The sequence below is a fragment of the Maniola hyperantus genome, chromosome 10 (genome assembly GCF_902806685.2).
Source record: "Maniola hyperantus chromosome 10, iAphHyp1.2, whole genome shotgun sequence".
Lineage (NCBI taxonomy): Eukaryota > Metazoa > Arthropoda > Insecta > Lepidoptera > Nymphalidae > Maniola > Maniola hyperantus.
Genome location: NC_048545.1, coordinates 2,820,184 through 2,847,772, shown reverse-complemented (window position 1 = coordinate 2,847,772; position 27,589 = coordinate 2,820,184). Strand labels below are relative to the sequence as shown.

Sequence of the window (27,589 nt, the reverse complement as noted above, 5' to 3'; positions counted from 1 at the left end):
ACCGGCGAAGCCGAGCGTCCCCGAAGTCGCCCAGTGTCACTGGTGAAGCCGAGCGTCCCCAATGAAGCCGAGTGTCACCGAATGAAACCAAGTGTCACCGAAGTCTCCAAGTGTCACCGGCGAAGCCGAGCGTCCCCAATGAAGTCGAGCGTCACCGGAGTCGCCGAGTGTCACCGGCGAAGCCGAGCGTCCCCGATGAAGCCGAGCGTCCCCGATGAAGCCGAGCGTCCCCGATGAAGCCGAGTGTCACCGAAGTCGCCGAGTGTCACCGCCAAAGCCGAGCGTCCCCAATGAAGCCGAGCGTCCCCGAAGTCACCGGTGAAACCGAGCGTCACCAATGAAGCCGAGTGTCACTGAAGTCGCCGAGTGTCACCGGTGAGGCCAAGCGTCACCAACGTAACCGAGCGTCACCGACGTAGCCGACTGTCACCAGTGAAGCCGAGCGTCACCAACGAAACCGATTGTCACCGGTGTAACCGAGCATCCCTAATGAAGCCGAACGTTACCGTTGGTCACCGAGTGTAACCAAATGTCACCGAGTGTGGCCGAGTGTCACCGTATGAAGCCGAGTGTCACCCGAATTGCAGCCTAATTATATGGGCGCAGTGGCACATGTAGCCCGTTGTCACCCAATGTAACCGCAAGCGTCCCCGTTGAAGCCGAGTGTCACCGCTGAAGCCGAGCGTCGCCGATGAAGCCGAGTGTCACCGGCGACGCCGAGCGTCACCGATGAAGCCGAGTGTCACCGGTGAAGCCAAGCATCCCCGTTGAAGCCGAGTGTCACCGGTGTAGCCGAGCGTCGCCGATGAAGCCGAGTGTCACCGGCGAAGCCGAGCGTCCCCGATAAAGCCGAGTGTCACCGGTGAAGCCGAGCGTCCCCGTTGAAGCCGAGCGACCCCGATGAAGCCGCGTGTCACCGGCGAAGCCGAGCGTCCCCGAAGTCGCCCAGTGTCACCGGTGAAGCCGAGCGTCGCCGTTGAAGCCGAGTGTCACCGGTGAAGCCGAGCGTCGTCGTTGAAGCCGAGTATCACCGGCGAAGCCGAGCGTCCCCGATGAAGCCGAGTGTCACTGGCGAAGCCGAGCGTCCCCGATGAAGCCCAGTGTCACCGGCGAAGCCAAGCGTCCCCGATGAAGCCGAGTGTCACCGGCGAAGCTGAGCGTCCCCGATGAAGCCGAGTGTCACCGGTGAAGCCGAGCGTCCCCGTTGAAGCCGAGTGTCACCGGTGAAGCCGAGCGTCCCCGATGAAGCCGAGTGTCACCGGTGAAGCCGAGCGTCGCCGATGAAGCCGAGTGTCACCGGCGAAGCCGAGCGTCCCCGATGAAGCCGAGTATCACCGAAGTCGCCGAGTGTCACCGAAGTCGCCGAGTGTCACCGGCGAAGCCGAGCGTCCCCGAAGTCGCCCAGTGTCACTGGTGAAGCCGAGCGTCCCCAATGAAGCCGAGTGTCACCGAATGAAACCAAGTGTCACCGAAGTCTCCAAGTGTCACCGGCGAAGCCGAGCGTCCCCAATGAAGTCGAGCGTCACCGGAGTCGCCGAGTGTCACCGGCGAAGCCGAGCGTCCCCGATGAAGCCGAGCGTCCCCGATGAAGCCGAGCGTCCCCGATGAAGCCGAGTGTCACCGAAGTCGCCGAGTGTCACCGCCAAAGCCGAGCGTCCCCAATGAAGCCGAGCGTCCCCGAAGTCACCGGTGAAACCGAGCGTCACCAATGAAGCCGAGTGTCACTGAAGTCGCCGAGTGTCACCGGTGAGGCCAAGCGTCACCAACGTAACCGAGCGTCACCGACGTAGCCGACTGTCACCAGTGAAGCCGAGCGTCACCAACGAAACCGATTGTCACCGGTGTAACCGAGCATCCCTAATGAAGCCGAACGTTACCGTTGGTCACCGAGTGTAACCAAATGTCACCGAGTGTGGCCGAGTGTCACCGTATGAAGCCGAGTGTCACCCGAATTGCAGCCTAATTATATGGGCGCAGTGGCACATGTAGCCCGTTGTCACCCAATGTAACCGCAAGCGTCCCCGTTGAAGCCGAGTGTCACCGGTGAAGCCGAGCGTCGCCGATGAAGCCGAGTGTCACCGGCGACGCCGAGCGTCACCGATGAAGCCGAGTGTCACCGGTGAAGCCAAGCATCCCCGTTGAAGCCGAGTGTCACCGGTGTAGCCGAGCGTCGCCGATGAAGCCGAGTGTCACCGGCGAAGCCGAGCGTCCCCGATAAAGCCGAGTGTCACCGGTGAAGCCGAGCGTCCCCGTTGAAGCCGAGCGACCCCGATGAAGCCGCGTGTCACCGGCGAAGCCGAGCGTCCCCGAAGTCGCCCAGTGTCACCGGTGAAGCCGAGCGTCGCCGTTGAAGCCGAGTGTCACCGGTGAAGCCGAGCGTCGTCGTTGAAGCCGAGTATCACCGGCGAAGCCGAGCGTCCCCGATGAAGCCGAGTGTCACTGGCGAAGCCGAGCGTCCCCGATGAAGCCGAGTGTCACCGGCGAAGCCGAGCGTCCCCAATGAAGCCGAGCGTCACCGGAGTCGCTGAGTGTCACCGGCGAAGCCGAGCGTCCCCGATGAAGCCGAGCGTCCCCGATGAAGCCGAGTGTCACCGAAGTCGCCGATTGTCACCGCCAAAGGCGAGCGTCCCCAATGAAGCCGAGCGTCCCCGAAGTCACCGGTGAAACCGAGCGTCACCAATGAAACCGAGTGTCACTGAAGTCGCCGAGTGTCACCGGTGAGGCCAAGCGTCACCAACGTAACCGAGCGTCACCGACGTAGCTGACTGTCACCAGTGAAGCCGAGCGTCACCAACGAAACCGATTGTCCCCGATGAAGCCGAGTGTCACTGGCGAAGCCGAGCGTCCCCGATGAAGCCGAGTGTCACCGGCGAAGCCGAGCGTCCCCAATGAAGCCGAGCGTCACCGGAGTCGCTGAGTGTCACCGGCGAAGCCGAGCGTCCCCGATGAAGCCGAGCGTTCCCGATGAAGCCGAGTGTCACCGAAGTCGCCGAGTGTCACCGCCAAAGGCGAGCGTCCCCAATGAAGCCGAGCGTCCCCGAAGTCACCGGTGAAACCGAGCGTCACCAATGAAGCCGAGTGTCACCGAAGTCGCCGAGTGTCACCGCCAAAGCCGAGCGTCCCCAATGAAGCCGAGCGTCCCCGAAGTCACCGGTGAAACCGAGCGTCACCAATGAAGCCGAGTGTCACTGAAGTCGCCGAGTGTCACCGGTGAGGCCAAGCGTCACCAACGTAACCGAGCGTCACCGACGTAGCCGACTGTCACCAGTGAAGCCGAGCGTCACCAACGAAACCGATTGTCACCGGTGTAACCGAGCATCCCTAATGAAGCCGAACGTTACCGTTGGTCACCGAGTGTAACCAAATGTCACCGAGTGTGGCCGAGTGTCACCGTATGAAGCCGAGTGTCACCCGAATTGCAGCCTAATTATATGGGCGCAGTAGCACATGTAGCCCGTTGTCACCCAATGTAACCGCAAGCGTCCCCGTTGAAGCCGAGTGTCACCGGTGAAGCCGAGCGTCGCCGATGAAGCCGAGTGTCACCGGCGACGCCGAGCGTCGCCGATGAAGCCGAGTGTCACCGGTGAAGCCAAGCATCCCCGTTGAAGCCGAGTGTCACCGGTGTAGCCGAGCGTCGCCGATGAAGCCGAGTGTCACCGGCGAAGCCGAGCGTCCCCGATAAAGCCGAGTGTCACCGGTGAAGCTGAGCGTCCCCGTTGAAGCCGAGCGTCCCCGATGAAGCCGCGTGTCACCGGCGAAGCCGAGCGTCCCCGAAGTCGCCCAGTGTCACTGGTGAAGCCGAGCGTCGCCGTTGAAGCCGAGTGTCACCGGTGAAGCCGAGCGTCGTCGTTGAAGCCGAGTATCACCGGCGAAGCCGAGCGTCCCCGATGAAGCCGAGTGTCACTGGCGAAGCCGAGCGTCCCCGATGAAGCCGAGTGTCACCGGCGAAGCCGAGCGTCCCCAATGAAGCCGAGCGTCACCGGAGTCGCTGAGTGTCACCGGCGAAGCCGAGCGTCCCCGATGAAGCCGAGCGTCCCCGATGAAGCCGAGTGTCACCGAAGTCGCCGAGTGTCACCGCCAAAGGCGAGCGTCCCCAATGAAGCCGAGCGTCCCCGAAGTCACCGGTGAAACCGAGCGTCACCAATGAAGCCGAGTGTCACTGAAGTCGCCGAGTGTCACCGGTGAGGCCAAGCGTCACCAACGTAACCGAGCGTCACCAGTAGTGTATAATTGGGCATTCTAGATCATTAAAGCATGTTTCGTTTCACTTCGTTTCACTTCGTTTCACTTCGTTCCACTTCGTTCACGAAACATGCTTTAGTGATCTAGCAATGCCCAATTATAGCTTTTGCATTTCGTTCATTCGAAACATGATTTAGTGATTTTCAGTTCGGTTGCTATCTGGTTTTGTCTTGAGTCGATTTCGATCTGTTTCAGAAAGTGAATAAACATATTCATAAACAATATTTGTATGTTCACGTTACGATCGAAGCGACTCGCGTACGCCAGCAAGCAGTTTGAGCGCTAGGCGACGCGGCGCTCGTGAATCCATTAATCGAATCCACGATACGTGAATACATTATCATTGGCAGAAAGCGAGCTCTCCATCAACAAATAAAGTGTTATGTTATGCACGCTTTTATCACAACTTACGATGAGGAAAACATCGTGAGGAAACCCGCATGCTTGGATGATTATTATCTGACATGTGTTTACCCACCAACCACACTGAGCCAGCGCGGTGGATTCAGGCTCAAATCCCTATCGCTATCTGAGAGGAGGTCATTTTCCAGCAAAGGGAGTTTAAAAGGCTGTTACTTACCGTGGTAGCGAGCTCATCTCTGGGAAGGAAAAGGCGTTCTTCTGAAAAACATTAACATTGAAACACCTATTTTATATAGGTAAAGTAACATATCCAAGTTAAATTGCGAAATATTTCTTGCTAATCGGTATATTGCTGACTGAAATACGATGCATCATGTTTACTTCATTTTTGTACCTAATGTCTACCAAGTGTTTTCTGCAAATAGTAATCAATACAGGGTGTAATTTAGTTGGTTCCTCATTACTTCTTTTGATACTAAATTAACAGTAAATTAATAGATAGACGTTTATTGTATAGTTTATTTATTATTTTGGTATTACGCTTTTATTCTCCAAATAGTAATACAGAAAGTTTGTTTTTAACCCAAGCTGATTATAATAATAGTAAGTTACCGTAGTTACTCGAATAGGAATCGGAACTAGAACCCCATGCATTTCCGCATAGTATAGGTATAGACGAATTGAATAAGATCCTACTTATAATATTATAAATGTGAAAGTGTGGATGTTTGGATGTTTGTTACTCAATCACGCAAAAACAGCTAAACGGATTTGGATGAAATTTTAAATGAAGATAGATTATACCCTGGATTAACACATAGACTACATTTTATTTCGGAAAATTAAAGGGTTCCTGCGGGAATGAAAAAACTTAATCAACGCGGACGAAGTCGTAGGCATCATCTAGTATAATCAGATATAGGTACCTATTAGTAATTTTATAACTGAAAGCTATTAGATTACATCCTGTACCTTTGTGAAGTGCAAGACAAGCATTTCGTTGAATTGTAAGTTTGAGTCTAAACGATAACTTGGGTTCCGTGTATATAAATGAACATAAATATATTCAATACAAATACTACTTATAGCCGCAGACATAATCAAGGAAAATATAATTTTATGTAGGTACCTACTACTACCTATGTCATCATCATCATCATCATGATCAACCCATCACCGGCTCACTACAGAGCACGGGTCTCCTCTCAGAGTGAGAAGGGTTTTGACCATAGTCTATCACGCTGGCCACATGCGGATTGGTAGACTTCACACACCTTTGAGAATATTATGGAGAACTCTCAGGCATGCAGGTTTCTTCACGATATTTTCCTTCACCGTTAAAGCAAGTGATATTTAATTACTTAAAATGCTCATAACTCCGAAAAGTTAGAGGTGCGTGCTCGGGATCAAACCCCAAACCTCCAATTAGAAGGCGGACGTCCAAACCACTAGGCTATCACTACCTATATACCTACTATATATATAGAAGAATTCACAAACTTGCATTTTAAAGTTTTTTAAAAGTAATACTAAGATAGTGTTTTATAAATTATTTTACAACGGAACCCTAAGCAAAAACTGCAAGCATTTACGTAGAATTGCAAGTTTGAGTCTAAACGATAACTTGGGTTCCGTGTATATAAATGAACATAAATATATTCAATACAAATACTACTTATAGCCGCAGACAAAATCAAGGAAAATATAATTTTATGTAGGTACCTACTACTACCTATGTCATCATCATCATCATCATCACGATCAACCCATCACCGGCTCACTACAGAGCACGGGTCTCCTCTCAGAGTGAGAAGGGTTTTGACCATAGTCTATCACGCTGGCCACATGCGGATTGGTAGACTTCACACACCTTTGAGAACATTATGGAGAACTCTCAGGCATGCTGTTTCTTCACGATATTTTCCTTCACCGTTAAAGCAAGTGATATTTAATTACTTAAAACGCAAATAACTCTGGAAAGTTAGAGGTGCGTGCCCGAGACCGAACCCTCGACCTCCAATTAGAAGGCGGACGTCCTAACCACTAGGCTATCACTACCTATATACCTACTATATATATAGAAGAATTCACAAACTTGCATTTTAAAGTTTTTTAAAAGTAATACTAAGATAGTGTTTTATAAATTATTTTACAACGGAACCCTAAGCAAAAACTGCAAGCATTTACGTAGAATTGCAAGTTTGAGTCTAAACGATAACTTGGGTTCCGTGTATATAAATGAACATAAATATATTCAATACAAATACTACTTATAGCCGCAGACAAAATCAAGGAAAATATAATTTTATGTAGGTACCTACTACTACCTATGTCATCATCATCATCATCATCACGATCAACCCATCACCGGCTCACTACAGAGCACGGGTCTCCTCTCAGAGTGAGAAGGGTTTTGACCATAGTCTATCACGCTGGCCACATGCGGATTGGTAGACTTCACACACCTTTGAGAACATTATGGAGAACTCTCAGGCATGCTGTTTCTTCACGATATTTTCCTTCACCGTTAAAGCAAGTGATATTTAATTACTTAAAACGCAAATAACTCTGGAAAGTTAGAGGTGCGTGCCCGAGACCGAACCCTCGACCTCCAATTAGAAGGCGGACGTCCTAACCACTAGGCTATCACTACCTATATACCTACTATATATATAGAAGAATTCACAAACTTGCATTTTAAAGTTTTTTAAAAGTAATACTAAGATAGTGTTTTATAAATTATTTTACAACGGAACCCTAAGCAAAAACTGCAAGCATTTACGTAGAATTGCAAGTTTGAGTCTAAACGATAACTTGGGTTCCGTGTATATAAATGAACATAAATATATTCAATACAAATACTACTTATAGCCGCAGACAAAATCAAGGAAAATATAATTTTATGTAGGTACCTACTACTACCTATGTCATCATCATCATCATCATCATCATGATCAACCCATCACCGGCTCACTACAGAGCACGGGTCTCCTCTCAGAGTGAGAAGGGTTTTGACCATAGTCTATCACGCTGGCCACATGCGGATTGGTAGACTTCACACACCTTTGAGAACATTATGGAGAACTCTCAGGCATGCTGTTTCTTCACGATATTTTCCTTCACCGTTAAAGCAAGTGATATTTAATTACTTAAAACGCAAATAACTCTGGAAAGTTAGAGGTGCGGGCCCGAGACCGAACCCCCGACCTCCAATTAGAAGACGGACGTCCTAACCACTAGGCTATCACTACCTATATACCTACTATATATATATATATAGAAGAATTCACAAACTTGCATTTTAAAGTTTTTTAAAAGTAATACTAAGATAGTGTTTTATAAATTATTTTACAACGGAACCCTAAGCAAAAACTGCTTTAACGTTAGTTTCCCAATGGTAGTTACGACACATTCTGTAAAATAACAATCATATTATTATATATTTTATTTAAATTGTTTTCTAATTTTGCGACTATCAAATTTTGCATATTCAGGCAAGCGTGCGGGGAATGACCTGAAGCGGCGGAGTCCGTCTAAACGACAACTTTGGGTTCCGTATGTATTATTGAACGTAAATATATTAAATAAAAATACTTAAATATAAAAACTTAAGTTTATAAAATAAAAAAGACAAAAGCAAGGAAAATATAATTTTATGTAGGTACCTACTACTACCTTTATTATCGTCATCATCATGATCGGCTCACTACAGAGCACGGGTCTCCTCTCAGAGTGAGAAGGGTTTTGACCATAGTCTATCACGCTGACCACGTGCGGATTGGTAGACTTCACACACCTTTGAGAACATTATGGAGAACTCTCAGGCATGCAGGTTTCTTCACGATGTTTTCCTTCACCGTTAAAGCAAGTGATATTTAATTACTTAAAACGCAAATAACTCTGGAAAGTTAGAGGTGCGTGCCCGAGACCGAACCCCGACCTCCAATCAGAATGCGGACGTCCTAACCACTAGGCTATCGCTACCTATATACCTACTATATATATAGAAGAATTCACAAACTTGCATTTTAAAGTTTTTTAAAATTAATACTAAGATAGTGTTTTATAAATTATTTTACAACGGAACACTAAGCAAAAACTGCTTACAGTGGGTGTTATGAACGTTTATAAGCATGGTTTTCGAAAATACATCATTCATCCAACAAAGTCAACGAGTCGTGGAAGGAGTTTTCAAAGCTGAAAACTTGCAAGAGCCTGCGAGCCGCCTCTCACCTGCTACCTGCCTGATCTATCGCGCTACAGTCGTCACCATTATTCATAATGTACGTAAGTGTTAAAATCAATGTTTAACTTCAGTTTTAAAACTAGATTTAACGCAACATAGTGATAGCGTTATGAAATCAATTAGTTGATAATACCTCATTATAGTAATTATCATCATCATCATCATCATCAGCAACCCATCAACGGCTCACTACTGAGTGCAGGTCTCCTCTCAGAGAAAGGTTATAGGCCATAGTCCACCACGCCGGTCCAATGCGAATTGGCGGACTTCGAGAACTTTTTTATGTGGAACTCTCAGGTGTGCAGGTTTCCTCAGGATGTTTTCCTTCACCGTTGAAGCAAGTGATATTTAATTATCACTTAGCTTCGAAAAGTCAGAGGTGCGTGCCAGGGATTGAACTTGCGACCCGAATAGGAGACCACAGCCCTAACCACTAGGCTATCACTGCTTATAGTAATTATAAATAAATCTAATCTAAATATTTAACCGACTTCAAAAAAAGGAGGAGGTTCTCAATTCGTCGGAATCTTTTTTTTTTTTACTAATTTGTTCCTTTTAGTTTTAAATTCTATTGTTTGATTTATTTTAGTAGCATTTTGTCGTCAATGCTTTTTGTACATAGCACAAGGTTTTTATACAGAATATCAGCGTTGGAAATATATTAAGATGTGTATCCAACAGATGCTGAGTAGACGACTTTTGGTTCTCATAATTATTATTTTTGTAAATTGTGTTTTTGAACCAAATAAAGATTTTATTATTATTATGAAATGTTTTGCTAATATTTTTCTTAAAGATTTTATTTTTATATTTTTTCTATTAGGTCTGATTCAGAATATGAATTTGCAGTACCACCGGCAAAGGTGAAAAAACCCAGGAAGTCTTCCACGCCTGCAAAAGTAGCCAGCAAGCAAACGAGCGAGGAACCAGCAAGGTAATATTATCATTATACTTTATTTCAGAGCGCTTATCTAACCGTTGAGCTACTACGACTTTATAGTATAACTTGTGTGTTTGCGATATTCAATATTTTAAAGCTATACGCGGTCAAGAGTTATGGGTTCGAATCCCTGTTTAGTTTAGTAAAAGCATGCTAGTTTTAATTTATAAGGTTACTAATATTTTTGTTTTATTTTTAGAAGCCGGAAAGGAAAACTTTTGGACATCTTCGGTCTGCAATCGGATGACGATGAAGGTGGTGCAGTGAAGTCGCTACCATCGTTTATAGTGAACAGGGTCGCGAACGGCGTCCAGAGACGGAGCGTGTCTACGACAGGACCATTTTATTTGGAGTTGCGCGTGTACGACCGCTGCGACGCCGAGGCTACCGAGTCGGACGAACGCTGGAAGAAAGCGCTGCTGCGTTTGGCCTGCTCGGTGGACGACGACTCGTCGCAGTGGAAAGCACTGCAGCGACTCGTAAAGGAACTGCACGAATTATTTAAGGACTCGGACCCGACATTTATGTCGGGTAACTTTAATTTTAAGAAAAGATAGAACAATTTTAATGTATACGTGTATGTGTATGTGTGTAGTACTTAGGTAATAAGGCAAATGAAGGAATAACATTATAAGAAAGGTTTTATTTTTATTAATTCATTAGTTAGGTTCCTAATAAATGGTATAAGGTTTTATTAGTTTTTTGGTTTTTCAGTTCTTTAGGTGTAAATCTAATTTTTATAAATTCATAATGCCTTTTTGTCAAGTTTGCTCAGTCGAGGTGACTAAAAAGCAGTGGATAGGTCATCTCCGCAGTAACATACACAAAAGTATCTCTATGAATGAAATAAGTAGTGGAATTGTTAAAATTTCATCTGCTTTCCAAGGTAGAATAGCTTCATATCGAATACTTGCGTTGGAGTTTGAGCAAAGTTTGCCTGAAATATTTTTAGAAAATATTAGTTCTAAACTAAAAAGTATTTTAAATTCTTCTCTTAGTAACCATGATAGTATAAAAGTTAACTTTGAATATTTTGGTACTTTTCTCTTGTTCAAAAATAATGAACAAGAAACAAAGTCTTTCGTTACAAAAAATATAGTTATTTGTAAAAACTACTCATTTGATTGCATATTTCAGACACTTATTGAGACAATTAAAAAAAAATTCAAGAATTTGAAGAACGCGATAGTGGGTGGACTTTTTTATGCAATTCGTACTTGGAAGTAAATGTTAATAAATACGATCCATTGAATGGATCGAGCTATATTGATTTACCGCGATTGTTTAGAAATAAGAAAGCTTGTCTCAATATTAAAAATAGTGATCCGTATTGTTTTCTGTGGTCTATTGTAGCAGCGGTTTATCCCACAAGCAAAAATAGCGCTCGCACATCCTCGTATCCTCATTTTCGTGACGTTTTGAACATACAAAATATGAATTTACCTGTTACATTTGCAGATATTAAGGTATTCGAATCTAATAACTCTAATATTTCTGTTAATGTATACTCTTTAAAAAACAGTAATACGATTGTAGGTCCTATATATAGATCAGAGTTTAAGCGTAAAATAAAAGTTAATTTACTTTTGATTGACAAAGGCAATAAATCACACTACGTTCTCATAAAAAATTTACCGCGTCTCGTTGGGAGACAAGTTACAAAACACCACGCTAAACTATATTTTTGTGATGATTGCCTTCTTTTCTTTTCAACCGAAATTAATTTAAATAATCACATTTGTAGTGGTGTAGCTACAGTTTTACCAGAAAAAGGTTCTTTTGTACAATTTAAAAATTTTCAACGTAAGCAAGATGTACCCTTTGTTATTTATGCAGATTTTGAAACATTATTAAAACCAGTTCATGGTTGCGAGCCTGACCCTTGTTGTAGTTACACGGCAAAACAACAGCTACACGTTCCTGCCGCCTTTGCATATCATATTGTCTGTTCTTTTGATGAAAATCTTAATAAGTTTAGACAATACCGAGGACCTGATTGTGTGATAAAGTTCATAGAGTTTCTTTTAAAAGATGTTAAAGAAATATATTGTATTTTGAACACTGAGATACCAATTATATTTTCAGAAGAAAATGCTAAAGCTCATGCTTCCGCTTCGAAGTGCCACATCTGTAATGAGTTATTATTTTTTGATAAAGTTAGAGACCATTGTCATTTGACAGGTTGTTATCGCGGCGCAGCACATCAGTATTGTAATTTGCGTTATAGCGTTCCAAAACTATTACCAATATTTTTTCATAATTTGTCGGGTTATGATTGTCATTTATTTATAAAAGAGCTAGGCGAACTCGAAGGAAATATAAAAGTTATTCCTAAGAGTAAGGAAAGTTACATATCGTTCACAAAATTTTTAAAGATTTCTGATAGTCAGTTTGCACAAGTTAGATTTGTAGATTCTTATAAGTTTTTAAGCGCGAGCATTGCAAAATTAGTGAACGGATTAGACACCGATGACTTTATATACTTGAAAAAATACTTTCCCGAGGAGTCCCAATTTCAATTAGTAAAAAGAAAGGGAGTATATCCTTATGACTTTATGACTGATTGGAAAAAGTTTCTATATGATCAACTTCCACCGAAACAATGTTTTTATAATATGTTAAATGATGAAAATGTCAGTGATGCTTGTTATAACCACGCTAAAACCGTTTGGGAAACATTTGGCATCTTAAACATGGGCGAATATACTGATCTCTACCTTAAAACTGACGTATTATTATTAACAGACATTTTTGAAAATTTTAGAAAAGTTTGCAAATTCAATTATCAGCTTGATCCAGCATTTTATTTAACAGCGCCTAGTCTATCATTCGATGCAATGTTGCTTAAAACAGGAATCAGATTAGAGTTGCTAAATGATTTGGAAATTGTTCGTCTAATACAAAAAGGTATACGTGGAGGGATTTGTATGTGTTCGACACGGCACGCTAAGGCAAATAACAAGTATATGAATGCATATGACCCTTCTAAACCAAGTTCATATATTGTCTATATTGATTGTAACAATTTATATGGATACAGCATGAGTCAAACATTGCCTGTATCTGACTTTAGGTTTTTAAATCAGATTGAGATAAAACATTTAGATGTTTTGCAAGTGTCAGATGATGCTGAATTTGGTTTTATTTTAGAAGTAGACATATCATATCCTGAACATTTACACTGTTTTCACAATGATTATCCTTTTTGTGCCCAAAAGTTCATACCCCAAGGTGGTAAAACTTCTAAATTAATTCCAAATCTTTACTCAAAGTTTCACTACGTTATACATTACGTGCATTTAAAAACATGCTTAAAAAACGGTTTGCTTCTTAATAAAATTCATCGTGTGGTTACTTTCAAACAAAAACCCTTCTTAAAAAAATACATCGATTTGAACACAGAACTTCGTAAAAAAGCTACTTCTCCATTTCAGCAGGAGCTTTTTAAACTATTTAATAATTCAGTATTTGGAAAGACCTTAGAAAACACCGAAAATAGAGTCGATGTCAAATTAGTAAACTGTTGGACTGACAGTAAAAATAAGACAAACAAGACTCTCGGGGCCAATAAATTAATATCTCGTCCAAATTTTCATAGCACTTCAATCTTTTCAAAAGATCTAGTAGCGATTCAAATGAAACCCGAACGAATTATTTTAGATAAACCTATTTATATTGGCTTTTCCGTGTTGGAGCTTTCCAAGAGTCATATGTATCAATTTCATTATTCTGTGATGAAACCATTTTATAAACACCGCATCCAACTTTGTTACACAGACACGGATAGTTTCGTTTACACCATCGAAACAGATGATTTTTATAATGATTTAAGAAATAATTTTATAAATTTTTTTGATACAAGTAACTATATTGAACGAAATACATTTCAGTTACCGATTGTAAACAAAAAAATTCCTGGTTTATTTAAAGATGAATTGGGCGGTGAAATAGTCACAGAATTTGTTGGTTTGAGATCGAAGTTATACTGCATTAAAACTGAAAAAAAAGTAATAAAAAAAGCTAAGGGGATTAAAAGGAACGTTATTCGAGATTTGTCATCAAACGATTACCAAAATGTTTTACTCAATAATTCACTAATTCGTAAGCAAAATATATTGTTTAAATCTATCAAACATGAAATATTCACCCAATCTGTAAATAAGATTGCACTGTCCAGCCAAGATGACAAACGTTACATTAAATCAGATAAAATCTCAACAGTTGCATGGGGTCATAAAACGATTTCTTTTTAATTTTTTAATAGGGCTTGTTTTATTAAGTCTTAACACTTATTTGGCACGCTTCTAATTTTGCAAAGTTAGCAGATAGCATAAACATAGCGCATTGAACCTGCAAAAACGAGGTTATTAAAGTATCGCATCATGTTTCATTGACGGTCAACTGTGTCACGGCTTCAGTAGTTTATTTTGTTATTTCATACGTTAATTTTATTTAATTTGACAAATATTACTGTAGGTAAGTTATATTGTATTTAAGGTACTACATATTATGTAGATCTACGAGTAGCTTGATAGCGAACAGTATTTTCTTTTACAGATATGAGCTACTCTAGTGAATTTCAGTGTGGTCAGCTATATGATTTTGAGACTGAAGTTGAAGAAATAAAAAATCCTAGTCCCAGTCAATGTAAATCAAAACCGTCAAAACGAAAATCTGATAAAAATAGCACAACTTTTGTTGTACGTAAAGTGTTAAAAAAAGGTCACCGGTTAATTAAAATCGAAGTTTGTGACTTAACTTTCGATGATAATCGAGACAATATAATTTTGAGTACCCAGTATGTGGTTGAAGACACTGTAGATGAAATAATGGATTTTACTGAAAGTGTTATAAGAAAAATTTCAAAAAAAATGTGTGATAGTAATATGTAGGTATAAAAATTATAATTCCACGGCTCGTTGACTTTGTAAGTTATAGGTTATAGATTTTAATTTGTATTTGTAATAGTGGGGTATGAGTAAAGTAGCTTGTAAGTAATTTTATAAAATAAAACTAGTTTATAAATATATTTCAGGTTGTTTTATTTTAAAAATCGAGTAAACATGTATACCTATAATATCTATAATTAAACTTCAATATTATTTACAGAAATCCACTTTTTGATACACAAAACGTTTTTTAATGCACACTTTTTAGCATGAAAAATACAATTAAAATCATGATTCTTACAATATTCAATATGTAATCTTGAAAGATTAAAGCAGCCATGATCAGATAAATCTATCACTGAACAGTTTGAACACAGCTCTTTTATCCATTTTATTTTCTCGTGACCTTTTGTAAGTATCACTCTTTTATTCAAGAATGGTACGATAATACGCTTAAATTCGTAATAGTCTATATAGCCTTCGCTCCATCTCATTCCATTATACTTTTCTAACCATAGTACTTGTTTCTTTTCTTCTTTAGTTAATTTACTAAAGGGGTAAGGAGGTTTAATCAAAAATGTTTGTGTACAATCCTTTTTTTCAAATCCAAGTGAAAATTCTTTTATTATGAATTCATTACCACTGTTTTTGAAGCCTTGTAAATCTACAATTAAGATTTCTGAATTCATGATATTTTTTTAACAATGCTACTAAGTGGTTTATACTCGATAATACAGTCGTTCAAAATGAGACAATATGCTGCAGTTTGATCAGGTATTTCTGAATTACTTTCTAACTCTAGCCTTATGTTCACTACCGGTCCTGTTTTCAAGTTATCAGTTTGCCGTGAACAATCAATTACAAAAAGAGGAGCCCTCGTCCTGAATTCTTCCAAACCCAACAATGGTTCAGGTCTACGACCGTAGAAAGACTGTTGAAATCTGACATACTGTTCATATAATAAAGTGAACTGACCCTTTGAAAAATTTACATTCAAACTTTCATATGGATAGTATGTAGAATTTAGAAACACTTTAACATCACGTAAATCACATTCATCAAATTGAGACATGTCTTTTTGTACATTGTTTTTTCTATTTGTTTGTAAACCTATAATTACATATCTTGGTTTCTCAATTTGAGATGACGTTTTAATAGACCAAGTATGTTTAGTAGTTTTGGGTAGCAGAGGATATTCATACAAATCCCAATTTCTGAAAGCTAACTGAATCGGTCTATCTTTTTCTAGATACTTTAGTAAATTAATTTTTTCTCTGTCAGATACCTTAACATGAGGAACACGCCATACTATTTTGTTTATTTGAATATCATGTACAAAATCACCAGTGTTAAGTTTTACTGCGTTCATATTATTATTACTTCGCAGAATAACTAATTCGTGCTTACAATTCATAATAATATTTTTATAATCTTCAGCAAACCCCATTATATTACATAGAGGGATAGAAGCTGAAAAGCTGCCTTTGCATTTAGTACCATTTAAGTCCCAGCCCCATGCTTTAGCCATTTTAGCTTCATGATCACTAAATGAAAGCAAAGATTTAATTGTTGTAGTGATACCAGTATTTTTAACCTTATCTATTTCAACTCCGTTCAGTTCATATCGAATATCTTGAAACAGATAAAGAAAAGAATTATTAGTTAGTTGAATACTTGAAGCTGTTTGTTTTGTTTCAATATTTTGAACGGATATGACCCCTTCTATATACAGCGTGCTCTCTGAGGGTAAGACATATAAATCTTGCTGGTTGATAGGAATTCTAATTTCATCGTTTGTGTTGAAGCTGGTTCCGTATGGTTTATAAGAGTGAACTTCAATACTCTCTATGGAAGTGTCATAGACGGGAGAATTAATTATGTTCAAAATAGTCATTTTGATAATCCAATAGATTGAAGAAATTTCTTATTTTTAAGTGTTAATTTAATCTTCTTTTTAGGATGTGTAGTTTTGCGGGTGAATGATTTAGCACTGAGTGACCCATGCTGTAGTGATGTGTATTTATTGTCACTGTTTGATTTTGAAAGCTTCTTTTTTTCACCACTGGTTTGTTCAAATCGAGGAATTGTATTTTTGCTGTAATCTATCATTTCGTTTTTTTTATATGAAGATATAATTGAATTTCTTCGCCACGTAAATTAACTAATTTATTTTTACTATCAAGTATTCGTATACTGAGGTTATTAATGTCACTCTGATTCACAGGGAAATAGATTATATTTTTAGGTATTTCAATAATTCTATATCCAGGTGGCACGTTCGGTGCAAATTCATATAAAATATGACTAGGATTACCATTTATGTAGGAACCGCTTATAATATCACATTCAACCCTCACCACGGTTGTTGATAAAATATTGACTGGTAACGTCGACTCGTGTAATATATTAGCTTTTAGGGTCTGACTGCTAAACCCTAAAATAGTCCCGAGAGAATTTTTTTTTTCAAAGTGAACATCTTGAGAACAGTAAAGAAATGTTTTCAGCGTATTATTATTACAGTAAAGTTTTAGTGAACATCCAACAATGTGTCCCCTTAGATAATCACAAATATCTTGAAATTCGTAGGTTCCTTCAGGGATTTCTACCACTTGATTTGATGCATAATAAAATTTGTTATTACTGGCATCTATATTCGGAATCGAGTTAAAAGTGGATAAATACAATAGAGCGCACTCATATTCACCGTCTAACAGTAAGCTCGGAGAATATGTTGTTTCTAAATTTGACGTGTTGCCTGTAATTGACAGTGTAAAGGACATTATGAGTATGACTGAAATGAAATAACTGTCTATTAATTTATATGATTTTTAATCCAAAAATTTTGTAAAAATTCTAAACATAGATGACCGCAATTAACAGTATTAAACTTTTGGTACCTATCATAGTTATAAAAAATATTGCAAACATTTAAATACTTTTTTATTTCTTTAGGTGGTTTCAAATCACCAAAACTGTCAAAGTATTCACAGTAATCTTTCAATTTAGCATAGGCTACCCAATGTGTTCCTTTATTTTTTACATCATCCAAATTAACAATGCCGCATTCAATACGGTTTATTTTATTAGGTAAGCTATTCTCATGAACACTCCTCGAAAGTGTGGAATACAATGTTTATTAACAAATTTTTTAATATCAATATCAGTCAAAGCTCTATTGGGTAGCCTAACCTTCAGTTTTTTGCATTATTTATATAAATACCATGGCCATTTTTATAAGGTTTAACGTATAATCCTTTGCCTAAAGCGATAGACTCCTTAGGCTTGTTTTGCGAGAAGGATTTTTTAGCGCTTAAGAAATCGTTGACAGTTTTTGCAATAGCTGAAGCACCTCCAGCTAAACTGCCTAAAGCAGATAGACCAGCAAAAATTGGTATTAAAGGCAAAACACCTCCCGATTTTGGAACAGGTATCACTCTAGGCAGGCGAAGTCGATTAGTTTTACCGACGATTTTTTTTGCAGCTGCATAAGCGTACTTAATAGCAGATTTATTGCTTTTGTTTTTTAATTTGCTTATCCCTCGACGTATTTTGGAAACAATTGAATTGAATTTTTTAACACCGGCGCCAGTTCTTATTTTAGCCTTCATAACTTTATTGACGAGCCACGAAGCTACTTTTTCACCCTTCCCTGCATCTTGTGAACGCAGTCTTTGTTTAGCTTGCTTCATTAGTTCGATATCTGCTTTGTGACGATTGTCTATATCACTGAAATTATCGTAAGCAATATCGTGACGTTTGCACGCCTCGTCTAATAAATTAACTCCTTTATCACCTCGAGCCAATCGGTTCTTTAACTTTGTACCTGGTCCACAAAAGTTATATCCTGGTAAATGTAGCTCTATTGGTAAATTGTCAATTACAGTGTTAACAAGTCCTCTTGCTTTCATTACTTGTATTACAATAATGTTATAGTTAGATACGTTATAATTTATATATTTAAACCAATGTGCTTTTATCGATCCAACTATTTTCTTTTTCACTTAATCCTAACCATTTAACGAAGAGCTTACTTCCTCTTTTTTTGATAACTTTTTCTATTAAGTATACATTAGGACATTTAGATTTTTTGAGTTCTTCTTGATAAAATATACCAGATATTATTTGATTGTTTTGATCTTTAATGTGATATGTGATCGGACAGGTTTTATTGACTTTTATAACCGTGAAAACTTCAGTTGACCAGTTTGGCGTATAACCTTTTTCAAAACAACCTTTGTATTTGCTTATCCTTACAAAATCACCAATTTTTAATTTCGCTTTGAGGGTGTTATTATATTTTTGTGATTTTTTTATATTACACAAAACTTTTGAAACGTTATCAAACTTTACATCAACTGGTTTGTACCGAGTTGAGCGATGGACAGTATTATTATACGATGTTACAACATTTTGAAGTGGTTTACCTAACCATTTATAATTTCCCACTAGACTAAAGTATTTGTATAACTTGTTCTTCAGAGTTCTTATTACTCTTTCGACGATAGAAGCCTTTTTGGTTGAATATGTGGAATAATGATTAATACCATAATCATTCATAAGTTTTTTAAACATCTTGTTATAAAATTCTGTTCCAAAATCAGTTTGCAAGTTCTTTGGCACGGATCCTGTTTTAAATAATGTACTAAACTTATTGAAAATTTCTTCTTTATTTTTGGTTTTAAGAGGAAATACCCAAACATATTTTGAAAGACAGTCAATTACAACCAAGATATATTTAAAATTGTTATTGACATTTGAGATATTTTTTATATCAATTAAATCAGCTTGCCACAAATCATGTAAACCTTTCAATTTTACATGTCGACGCTGAAAGTTTTTTCGAGCTTGCTTATGAATTTCTTCAACAACTTGTTGCTTACTCATGTTTAGTTGAAGCTTGAATGAGTTTATTTATTTCAGACTTAGTATAATATTCACGCAAACTTTTTACCACTAACATAGCAATTTGTCTATTTAAAATACTTTTTTCAAGTATCAATTGTTCTTTAGTGCAATAATTACTCAGAATTTGATCAACGTAGTTTTTGGTAACAGCATCGTTTGGTTCTGATGGAGATTGTAAGTTTTTCATTTTTGCGTACTGCAAATCAAGTGTTTTATTTTCGAACTTTAAATATTTGTCAAGAACAATATTTTTATCTAAATTATTTATTAAATTGTCTACATATTCTTTGTTAACTGCGTGATCGCGTGATTTTGGCGATGGTAAACCTTTTAAATATGATGATTTGAGATCAACCTCTCCAGTTTCTGTCTTTTTTACAAGGTCATCAAAATCAAATAATTCTGACACACGTAGACGCTTATGAACGTGATGGCCGAATTTATCGATATTCATTTTGATCAGCTTAGAAGTATGGATAAAATGTTACTGCTCTAATCAGATAATATTTCTAGTATTTATATACTAATTAAGATCACCGTTTTCTCTGAGTTCTTCGATTATCGATATTATCTCATTATCTAATCCAGTATTACCAGCTTGTTTTGAAGCAATCAAAAGTTTCAATCGTTCAACCAATTCATTAGGGTTATTCCAATAAACGTAATCCGTATTGGGTTTTATTAATTTCATAAAAGGAAGACCATCACCTCTCACTATTTTCTTACTTTCCTCCAAAGTAGGGATTTGAAATATTGGTTTTATTATAGTCATGTACTTTTGACCTTTGTTACTTTTAATTGGTTTTGATGGATCATAGTCTCGACGATGTACATTCGTTGTCAAAAGGATTGCTTTATAGTTTATTATATCTTCTTTATCGATCAAAGATAGGTTAGGGTTTCTACTAAGTAACAATTCATTAAGACCAGGAGTCTTTTTATATTCTTTTTCAGCAATTACAAAAGAATTACTATTAATTTTAATCGGAGTAAGACCTATGAAAGGTTTTCCATTTACAGATCGTACACCGAATGGAATATCCCCGAAATTTTCTGACGATAGGGACCAACTAGATGTTTCACTCGATTTAAATGACGCATCACTATTTTCATCATCTGACTCTTGAGGATTACTAGAATCGCTTGGATCCAATAACGTGGTATCCTGTTTCAGATCTAACTGGCTCCATTCACGGCTTTCAGGTTCTTTAGAAACATCAAAATTTTCAAAATCAATATTTTTATTATTTTTATCGGCGATACGATCAAGTGAAGTAGTAATAGGTTTAAATACTGATTGAAGAACCATATCATTATCAGTTTTTGAATCTTTCAATAATTTTAATTTCCTTTTTACAGCTTCGGATGCTTCAATAATCTGCTGCTTTATATGACGGTCCATTATAAAAATAATAGGAGTGTTATATATGTATACGTTTAAATCAATGACGTGGTTTGAAGGAAACGTCTATATTTAAATAAATTAACATGATTAATCGAACACAATGAATGTATCAAATGATTTTCTATAACCTCCTTCATTCTTAGGACAATCTTTGTTAATTACTAGATAACTATATGGATTATTCCATACTTTTGAACACATTTCTCGAAATAATGACCAGGACATATCAGTGTTGACATGTTCGTCATAAACATGTTTCAAATTAATGTCATCCTGTTTGAATAAAACTATGAGATTAGCGTTGTCTCTCACAAGCTGTTTAGGAATTTTTGTATATGTTTGATTTAAATAAAAACAGTCAACAAACTTGTGTCTACCCATAGCAAAGTAATCTCTGATGTTGTTTTGTTTTTCAGATGCTACGTCATCAAAAATTATGACTGAATTAGGTTTAGCGCTTTGAGGACTAAGGACATCATTATTGGCGTGGTATTTAAAGTAAGACACTCCCGGTACTCTTTTCAAAATATTTTCTAAAAGCGTATATTTAGGTTGATACAAGGTTTTTGAATAAACATAAACGTTTCTAAATCGTAATCCATTTTCGTGTAGGAGAAGACCGATGACTAAATTGGTTTTACCACAGTTCGATGGACCACATATAAGACACCGTATTGTATTGGGAAGTAGTTTACCATGACGGAATGTAGTATTTTCGCTAACAGTACAAATGTTATTAAAATTAAGTGATTGAGGCTGCTTTTCAAATCTCATTTTTGTGTGATAGCTTTAACAAACTCGAATAAAGTAACAGTTTCTCAACGTCACCATAGTTTATATTGAAAATTGCAAACCATCTTAGTTAATGATTAACCTTTATGAAATCTTAGTTGCGCAATCACTAAATCATGTTTCGAATGAACGAAATGCAAAAGCTATAATTGGGCATTGCTAGATCACTAAAGCATGTTTCGTGAACGAAGTGGAACGAAGTGAAACGAAGTGAAACGAAGTGAAACGAAGTGAAACGAAACATGCTTTAATGATCTAGAATGCCCAATTATACACTACTGTCACCGACGTAGCTGACTGTCACCAGTGAAGCCGAGCGTCACCAACGAAACCGATTGTCCCCGATGAAGCCGAGTGTCACTGGCGAAGCCGAGCGTCCCCGATGAAGCCGAGTGTCACCGGCGAAGCCGAGCGTCCCCAATGAAGCCGAGCGTCACCGGAGTCGCTGAGTGTCACCGGCGAAGCCGAGCGTCCCCGATGAAGCCGAGCGTCCCCGATGAAGCCGAGTGTCACCGAAGTCGCCGAGTGTCACCGCCAAAGGCGAGCGTCCCCAATGAAGCCGAGCGTCCCCGAAGTCACCGGTGAAACCGAGCGTCACCAATGAAGCCGAGTGTCACTGAAGTCGCCGAGTGTCACCGGTGAGGCCAAGCGTCACCAACGTAACCGAGCGTCACCGACGTAGCTGACTGTCACCAGTGAAGCCGAGCGTCACCAACGAAACCGATTGTCACCGGTGTAACCGAGCGTCCCCAATGAAGCCGAACGTTACCGTTGGTCACCGAGTGTGGCCGAGTGTCACCGTATGAAGCCGAGTGTCACCCGAATTGCAGCCTAATTATATGGGCGCAGTAGCACATGTAGCCCGTTGTCACCCAATGTAACCGCACGTAACTGATTGTCACCACTTGTCACACTTTGTAACCGTTGTCACCACCTAGATAAATGCATGATTATTCCACCGGAGCGAGGCAAAAACGTGCCACCCACGGGGGCGGATCGCTTGAGACTGACTATCCAATGTCTAGTTAGTTAGGTATATCTATACTAAAAATAAAACTGGACAATTTCTGTACATTAAATATATTTTGAAACTTTTAATTGGGGGAAACATTATTATCGATATAGACCACAAAACATATTTTTGGAATATTTGTCTGTCTGTCTGTTTGGCCCGCATCACGCAAAAACTATTGAACGGATTTTAATGAAATTTGGTACAGTGGTAGCTGATACTCCGGGTTAGCATATAGGATAGTTTTGATCCCGAAAAAAAAATAGGGTTATTCCCGTTGAGTCACACCCCCGTGTGTAACACTGTGACACAAGGTGCCAACAATTTCAAAACATGCCCGTTAAGTAACACTGTTACACAACGGGAAATTGTTGGCACCTTGTGTGACACCTACATAAATACATATTATTACGCGTGTAACAAGTATTAACTGAATGTGCACTTTTCCGGGATGTTATTTATTTTGAAATCCAAGATGGCGGATGAGAACCATTTACAAAAAAATAGACATGGGTGTCGTTTTCAGGGTTTTCGAGGACGCTGAATTTGATGATGACTTTTATTTTTAAATCCAAGATGGCGGATGTGAACTATTTACAAAAAATTAGACATGGGTGTCGTTTTCAGGGTTTTCGAGGACGCTGAATTTGATGATGACATTTATTTTGAAATCCAAGATGGCGGACATGGATTTTTTTACAAAAAATTAACATAGGTGTCGTTTTCAGGTTTTTCGAGGGTGCTGAATTTGATGATGACATTTATTTTTAAATCCAAGATGGCGGACATGGATTTTTTACAAAAAATAGATATGGGTGTCGTTTTCAGGGTTTTCGAGGGTGCTGAATTTGATGATGACATTTATTTTTAAATCCAAGATGGCGGACATGGATTTTTACAAAAAATAGACATGGGTGTTGTTTTCAGTGTTTTCGAGGGTGCTGAATTTAATGCTGACATTTATTGGTAAATCCAAGATGGCGGACATGGATTTTTTTACAAAAAATAGACATGGGTGTCATTTTCAGGGTTTTCGAGGGTGCTGAATTTGATGATGACATTTATTTTTAAATCCAAGATGGCGGACATGGATTTTTTACAAAAAAAAGAAATGGGTGTCGTTTTCAGGGTTTTCGAGGGTGCTGAATTTGATGATGACATTTATTTTTAAATCCAAGATGGCGGACATGGATTTTTTACAAAAAATAGACATGGGTGTCGTTTTCAGGGTTTTCGAGGACGCTGAATTTGATGATGACTTTTATTTTTAAATCCAAGATGGCGGATGTGAACTATTTACAAAAAATTAGACATGGGTGTCGTTTTCAGGGTTTTCGAGGACGCTGAATTTGATGATGACTTTTATTTTTAAATCCAAGATGGCGGATGTGAACTATTTACAAAAAATTAGACATGGGTGTCGTTTTCAGGGTTTTCGAGGACGCTGAATTTGATGATGACATTTATTTTGAAATCCAAGATGGCAGACATGGATTTTTTTTACAAAAAATAGACATGGGTGTCGTTTTCAGGGTTTTCGAGGGTGCTGAATTTGATGATGACATTTATTTTTAAATTCAAGATGGCGGACATGGATTTTTTACAAAAACTAGACATGGGTGTCGTTTTCAGGGTTTTCGAGGGTGCTGAATTTGATGATGACATTTATTTTTAAATCCTTTTTTGTAAAAAAAATGTAAATAGTTCTCATCCGCCATCTCGGGAATAACCCGGATTAACTGTTTTATCGATTTTACTCCATAGATCCGTCAAATCTGAACTTGGTCGGTTTTTTTTACTACTATGCACAAAACATTGACACATTTCTTAATTAGCCACTAATTTTAAAGTACCCTTCAGTGCTTTTTCCATATACAGGTTTTTCGTGATCATGCACATTATCACACACAAGCACTTCCGTTTCAGTTTCGTCTAAAATAACCTTCGCCTTACATCCTTTAGCCTTTTTCGAGCAATACCAGTGTCTTTTGGTAGTCCTTGCGAAGGTATAACCGTTTATCATAAGTACCCTCCTGTTACCAATTAAAGTTATGAATCGTGGTTCCCCTGCAAATGTTATAAGTACATTCATGAGATAATGTCTAATTTATGAAATAGGTAAATAGTTTACAAAGTGAACTTAGATTTGTTGTTGTTTAGGTTTGTTTATTAATTCTATGGGAGTTCCTTGTTTTCCGGAATAGGTATGTGGCGGTCGCCACAATTGCAAGCAGATGGCGCTCCTCACTTGTACGAAGAAATCGATCAGCAATCATTTGGATACGTATTCAAGCCATGACTACTCATGTCGCTCTCACTAGATGGCAGCACGGGTACCATTCTCGGAAGTGAAAGTAGAACACGCAAATCTGAATCGCAATAACGGAGTTTTCTGCAATCTTCACTATATACATATAGAAGTTTCAAAACCCGACCGTCGACTCAGCTGGCGCTACCGAGCAAAACCAACCGCTCGGTAAGAGATCTCCCTTTAGTACGGTCGAGCTTACACACCCCGCTCCCGAACAGGTACATGGCCTCTTTCAGAACCAGGATGTGAAAATTGTTTGTTGTTGAGGCGTGGAAGTAACAAACAGATCTATACACACTTTTATAATTTACAATATTAGTAAGGGAATGAATTGGTTTTGGTTAACTCTGGTAGGGTGATTAAATAATAGCCTTATTGTCTTGCTACATAAATATATTTCTGGTAGTGTTTTTATCCATACAACTGAGGTGCTAGTACCTTTGTATCTAGCAATACTGCAGGAACTTTCTTTACATTTTTATGTTTTTGGGAACGGTAATATGGTTCATTTGGTCATTTCATCATTTATCTTGTCTTTCTTTTTACCATTAACCTAGTACCCAGACATCGGACGCATTTAATTAACCATTAATTTTAAAATACCCGTCAGCGCTTTTCGCATATACCGTTTATTTGTGGTCATGTACATTGTCTCCACAAGCACCTCCGTCTCGGTTTCATCTAAAATAACTCTTGCTTTTATCCTTTAGCCTTTTTAAACAATACCAGTGCCTCCTGTTGGTCTTGTCGAAAGTGTAGCCACTAATTTATCTTATTTTTTACTATTAACTTAGTACCCAGACATCAACGCATTTAATCTAAATATATAAAAGGAAAAGGTGACTGACTGACTGACTGACTGATCTATCAACGCACAGTTCAAACTACTGGACGGATCGGGCTGAAATTTTGCATGCAGATAGCTATTATGACGTAGAAAGGATTTTTGAAAATTCAACCTCTAAGGGGATGAAATAGGGGTTTGAAATTTGTGTAGTCCACGCGGACGAAGTTGCGAGCATAAGCTAGTTAACCACTAATTTTAAAATACCCGTCAGCGCTCTTCCCATATACAGGTTTTTCATGGTCATGTACATTATCACACACAAGCACCTCCGTCTCGGTTTCATCTAAAATAGCCCTCGCTTTACAACCTTTAGCCTTTTTCGAACAATACCAGTGTCTTTTGTTCGTCTTGGCGAAAGTGTAACCGCTAATCATAAGCACCCGCTTGTTGCCGATTAAAGTTATAAATCTGGGCTCCCCTGTAAAAATAATTTTAGGAATACAAATACACAGTATACAAGTGAGTTGATTTGAAACTGTATTGTAACAAGTGATACATTCGACACATTTCGTGATTCGTAATATTATGTTAATAGTTTTCTAATAAAAAAAAATTGGCAGTAAGTGGGGACTGCCGATAGAAGTGAAAACTTAAAATTCACTGTGGTTGCTTTTTGGATTTTCAAATCACTCGTACTTAGATCGAGATTTATAGAGCGCACTTTTCTCAGACTTAAGCTTCAGTTGAAATAGGACTGATTTATGTCAGCTATATAGCGCTATCTCGTTTTAACTGTGTCTTAAGTCTGAGCAAAGTCAAAGTGCGCTCTATAGATCTCAGCCTCAGTATCCAAAATTACACAAGTTAAAAATTAGAACCAAAATAAGTTTAGTTTTTACATCTATCTTACACTCCGAGCACTATTAACATTAGCCCGTCGTGTCGGTGACGCGACGTGAATTCAGGGGTTGGTTAGAAATAAAAAAATCGTCTTTATGGCGCTTTTAATAGTTTTTCAAATAACATAATATAGACTCCTTAAGAGAAGTTTCCCTAGCGCGCTCCCCAGCTCATTCCATACAAATGTAGATTGGTTCTCATTATTATAACAAATCAAACTCAAACTTTAAAACTACACATTTTTACAAAAATCTGGAAAACCACAGACACAGATATTTGTTTCTAGAACTTGTCTACAAAATTTTGATGAGTCTGGTTATTATTCAAATGAGATCCAAACTACGTTTATTACAGTTTGTTTCTGAAGTAAACTTTGTTTGTTAGTTTGTACCTGCACAGTGGGCGATTTAACGATCTATTTGATGGTCCGAGGTGAGGGCCGGTGGCTGGGGCCGCGTGTATTCGGTCGCACATAGGTTCATTCAGTTAACTTACGTAGGTAAGAGTTATAGTATAACCAAATACCAAGTCACGGACAGATCCCTGTACAAGAGACCGCTGCGTCTCTGTGTGTGCGTGTATGTGTGTGCGTGTGTAAGAGCGTGCCGCGACAGCCCGTGAACGTTGCGAAACGATTGGATGGATGTCCGTGACAATATTTTTGTTGTGGACAATCCACCACTCTCAGGGCCCCACCAACCTCGCAATATGGGCCAAAACGCGGGAATAGGGCGCCCCTTTCGGTACTTGCTCTTGGTGTGTTTCCCGGGGCGCCTTCTTGACTACCTACACAATAT

At 39.2% G+C, this 27,589-nt stretch overlaps 1 protein-coding gene across 2 annotated transcripts; it reads left to right on the top strand.

The window, feature by feature from the left end:
- The first annotated feature begins 4,254 nt into the window (after positions 1–4,254).
- Positions 4,255–10,485, top strand: LOC138402846 (uncharacterized). Of its 2 annotated transcripts, XR_011237190.1 has the most exons (4): positions 4,255–8,160; positions 8,715–8,888; positions 9,675–9,785; positions 9,991–10,485. XR_011237190.1 is itself a non-coding variant. In XM_069501209.1 (3 exons), coding segments are annotated over exons 1-3 (471 nt in total). In that variant the 5' UTR covers positions 4,315–8,886; the 3' UTR covers positions 10,349–10,485. The 2 variants fall into 2 exon arrangements, 1 of the variants encoding a protein (XP_069357310.1); XM_069501209.1 differs by having other exon boundaries at positions 4,315–8,888.
- Positions 10,486–27,589: the final 17,104 nt, after the last annotated feature.

Bases quoted from the DNA above. Each gene is read 5' to 3' on its own strand.
- LOC138402846 (XM_069501209.1), top strand. The intron at 9,786-9,990 runs GTAATATTATCA...TTTTATTTTTAG, and splicing joins ACGAGCGAGGAACCAGCAAG to AAGCCGGAAAGGAAAACTTT.